The sequence below is a fragment of the Nematolebias whitei genome, chromosome 13 (assembly GCF_014905685.2).
Source record: "Nematolebias whitei isolate Nwh7 chromosome 13, NemWhi1, whole genome shotgun sequence".
Taxonomy (NCBI): Eukaryota; Metazoa; Chordata; class Actinopteri; order Cyprinodontiformes; family Rivulidae; genus Nematolebias; species Nematolebias whitei.
In genome coordinates this window covers 2145828-2149645 of record NC_056510.1, presented here as the reverse complement: position 1 = coordinate 2149645, position 3818 = coordinate 2145828, and the positions used below count along the sequence as shown (strand labels likewise).

At 42.1% G+C, this 3818-nt stretch overlaps 1 protein-coding gene across 1 annotated transcript; it reads right to left on the bottom strand.

The window, feature by feature from the left end:
- Window positions 1–2502: 2502 nt before the first annotated feature.
- Window positions 2503–3084, bottom strand: LOC119419752 (homeobox protein engrailed-1-like). The gene has a single exon (XM_037687136.1). It carries the CDS (start codon window positions 3082–3084, stop codon window positions 2503–2505), a length of 582 nt encoding a protein of 193 aa, XP_037543064.1.
- Window positions 3085–3818: the final 734 nt, after the last annotated feature.

Sequence of the window (3818 nt, the reverse complement as noted above, 5' to 3'; positions counted from 1 at the left end):
GATGATAACAACTAATAACGACCGTTTAATGGCTGATAACATCTGAAGCAGGTGTCCAAGTTTAAAGAAAGAAATGTTTTAAAGTCACTGCTTGATCAGGACACACACACGCACACACACACTGAACAACAGGATTGTTGTTGTTTATTGTTGATTGTACACTTCCTGTTGTCTCTGAACTCTGGACAAACAACAAAAAACTTCTGAAAACCTGAAAATTTAAAATATTTTAACAAATTTTAAATTAGAAACATGTTTGATGTTCAACTCACACACAGTCACGTTTATTGTGTGTGTGTGAGTGTGTGTGTGCGTGTGTGTGTGTCTAAAGAATAACAAAAGCATTCAAGAAAGCCTGAAGTAATTATTATTATTATTATTATTATTAACAACAACAACAACAACAACAACAACAACAACAACAATAATAATAATAATAATAATAATAATAATAATATTGGATAAATTTTTGTTTTAAAATGTTTTTAATAAATGTCAGACAGACAGAAGTGAGAATTGTATTTTAAACTTCCTTCTTGTAATGTTTTAAATATTGTTTATGTTTCTTGTATCTCGTTAATTTCTAAAATCTAATCTTTCTAAAATCATGTTTTTCTATTTCTTCCTGTAAACATCTGGTAACAAGTTTGTTTTTATCACAGCTGGACTAGAGAGACACGTCTATCCTCAACCATAACCTGACCATCATCTACTCCCAGTTCATTTCACCTCACACACATGCAGGACCAAGATGATCACAGATGATCACAGATGATCACAGATGATCAAAGATGATCACAGATTATCACAGATGATCACAGATTATCACAGATTATCAAAGATGATCACAGATATCACAGATGATCACAGATGATCAAAGATGATCACAGATGAGTTTGTCCTGTTCCAGCTCTGGATGATCTGCAGCTCAGGTTAACTTTTGTTTTTTATTTCTTTTAAATAAAAACTGTCTGAGGTTTTAGTCACATCTTGGACTTGTATCGTTTAAGTTCCATCCATTTTCTTTACCTGTTTATTCCATTTTGGGTCACGGGGGTCGCCGGTGCCCATGTCCAGCAATCACTGTGCGAGGGGCGGGGGACACCCTGGACAGGTCTCCAGTCCATCACAGGGACACATAGAGACAAACGAGACAAACAACCATTCACTCTCCCACTCACACCTAGGGACAATTTAGAGTTACCAATCAGCCTAACATGCATGTTTTTGGTCTGTGGGAGGAAACTGGAGTACCCGGAGAAAACCCACGCATGCACGGAGAGAACATGCAAACTCCACCCAGAAAGGCCCCTGGACCGGGATTTGAACCAGGGACCTGCTTGCTGAGAGGCAGCAGCTCTACCAGCTGCGCCACCGTGCTGCCCGTTTAAGTTTCTTAAATTGTAATTTTTTTAAACTTGTATTTTTTATTTTATTACTGGATGTTTTGTTGCAAATATTTTAATATTACTCTTATTAAAACTATTTGCACATCGCCCAGCACATCCTTGTAATAGAGATTAATAATCTCATGGATTTTTTTCCAGGTAAAATAAAGGTTTGATTAAATTTATGTAGGTCTGCTGTAAACAAACATGTAATAATAATTTATTTGTATTTATTTTAAATACATTTTCTTAAAGAAAAAACAAAAAAAAAATCAAAACGAAACAAAAACAAAAAACGAGAAAAAGTAAAAGATAAAAAATATAATTATTATCGTTGTTGTTGGGGACTGAAGCGGAGCCTCAACTCATGCACGCGCACATGAACGGACTGACCCGGTCCTGCGGTTGAAAGGAAGCCGCAGCAGAACCGTCGGAACCGGAGCCAGTCTGGGATCAGGACGTTTATTTAACGACTAAAGAGAAAATTAAAATTAGTTTCTGTTTTTATTAAAACTCATAATGTTCATTTATTTTTATTCATGTTTAAAAAGTGATTTTTTTCAGAGATATTCGATTTTAATTTATATTAAAAAAATATATGTAAACAAAAAAAACATAAATGAAACGATATACTTATTTACTTTAGATAAATCATACTGTTTTAAATCACTTTAGTTCAACTAATTTTGTTTTGTAAATGTTTCATAATTTTTTTAAATGATTTTCTTTCCTATCAGAGTTTTATATTTATTTCTGTCTCTAATCTCACATTTCAAATTAATTTTAAACATTTTTAAAACAACACCAAAAGTCTGAACATCAATAACTAAAAAAAAAAAAAAAACTATATTATTATTATTAATTATTATTTTATCATTATTATTGTTAATATTATTATTTACTCCTTTAAATCCATTTGATTTAATCATTTTTTAATTTCTGTTTGATTTATTTATGTCTTTGAATTAATTTGTTTCTTTTGATCATTTTATATCAACTCGAGGCGCGTGCTCGATGGTTCCTTTTCGCGCTTTATTTTTTATTCTTTTTTATATTTGATGCATATTTTTGTAAATGTTTGTTTTCGTCATCAGCTCTGGTAAATATTTATTGTTTATTTTTCAGTGAGATCAAAATGTTTTGGACCCAGCAGCTGGTTCCGGTCCGGTCCAGGTTCTGAGGTTCTGGTCTTACCAGATGACGGCCGGTCCGAGTACCGGGTGCAGTAGACCCAGGCGGGCCACAGCAGCGCCTGGCTGTCCGGGGCCTTGGTCCCGGTCCCGTTCCGGACCCGGTCCCCCCCTCCGGTCCTGTCCTCAGTTTGGACCCCATCGCTGTCGGTGAGGGTTCCGGGCCCTCCGGGCCCCGCGGGTCCGGTTCCGGTTCTGCTGCTCTGCTTGGGACTTGATGAAGAGGAGGAGGACGAAGACGTGCTGTCGCTGCTGCAGCCAGAGTCCAGGTTCGGGTCCAGGTTCGGGGTCCCAGGAAGGTTCGGTCTGAGGATCGGGACAGAACTGTGCTCCCGCAGACCCAAACCCGGATCTGGACCCGGGTCCTTCCTGCAGCCAAAGTCTGGCCTCAGGATGTTGTCGATGAAGAAGTTGGTGGTTCGGTTCTGTTGGACCACCTGCAGGCCCAGGACTGGGGGTGAGGGGGGGACCCGGTCCGAGCTCTTCAGGTCCCGCTGCTCCTCCATCGAACCTTCGGTTTTGTCGGAACCCGAACCTTCCCACTAGGAGACTCTTTGGATCCAGAATATGAGCTCGGGTCGAACTAGAACCCTCAGTTCGGATCCTGCTCGAACTGGGCCCGCCTGGTCTGAGTAGACCAGGTCCGGTCCGTCATGGTGGATGTGAGGGGGTCCTCGGTACCTGGTGCTGCTCACTGCTGGGTGACCTGGTTCTTCTGGGCCCTGTCAGCACATCACAGACACTCAGAACCGAACCCATTGAGCACTGAGCCAATCAGAGGCCGGGACCCAAAAGAGGACCAATCAGAGGCCGGGACCCAAAAGAGGACCAATCAGAGGCCGGGACCCTGCAGGGCGGGAGATGACTCGGTCCAATCAGAGGAGAGTGTGAGGCTGCGTGGTTCCGTCTGCTGCTTCTGGCCCGGTTCATAGACAACTGCTGGGTCCTGCGGTTCGGGTTCCATGATGGTCCGGGTCCAGTCACTCCCGAACCTTACTCTGGTCCATGAAAATGACGTCATCATTCTTCTTAACCAAATAAAAATAAATTAAAGCCCCCCCACCCCCACCCCACCCCACCCGGGGCCTTTCTGGGTGGAGTTTGTTCTCAGTACTGCGTGGGTTTTCTCCCACAGACACATCAGGGTGCTCGGGAATTGTCCCTCATTGTCCCTGTGATGGACTGGAGACCTGTCCAGGTGTCCCCCCCCCCCCCCCCCCCCCCCCCCCCCCCCCCCCCC

What these genes read in the sequence shown, in the direction of transcription:
- LOC119419752 (XM_037687136.1), bottom strand. Translation starts at nt 3,084, where the DNA reads ATGGAGGAGCAGCGGGACCTGAAGAGCTCGGACCGGGTCCCCCCCTCA.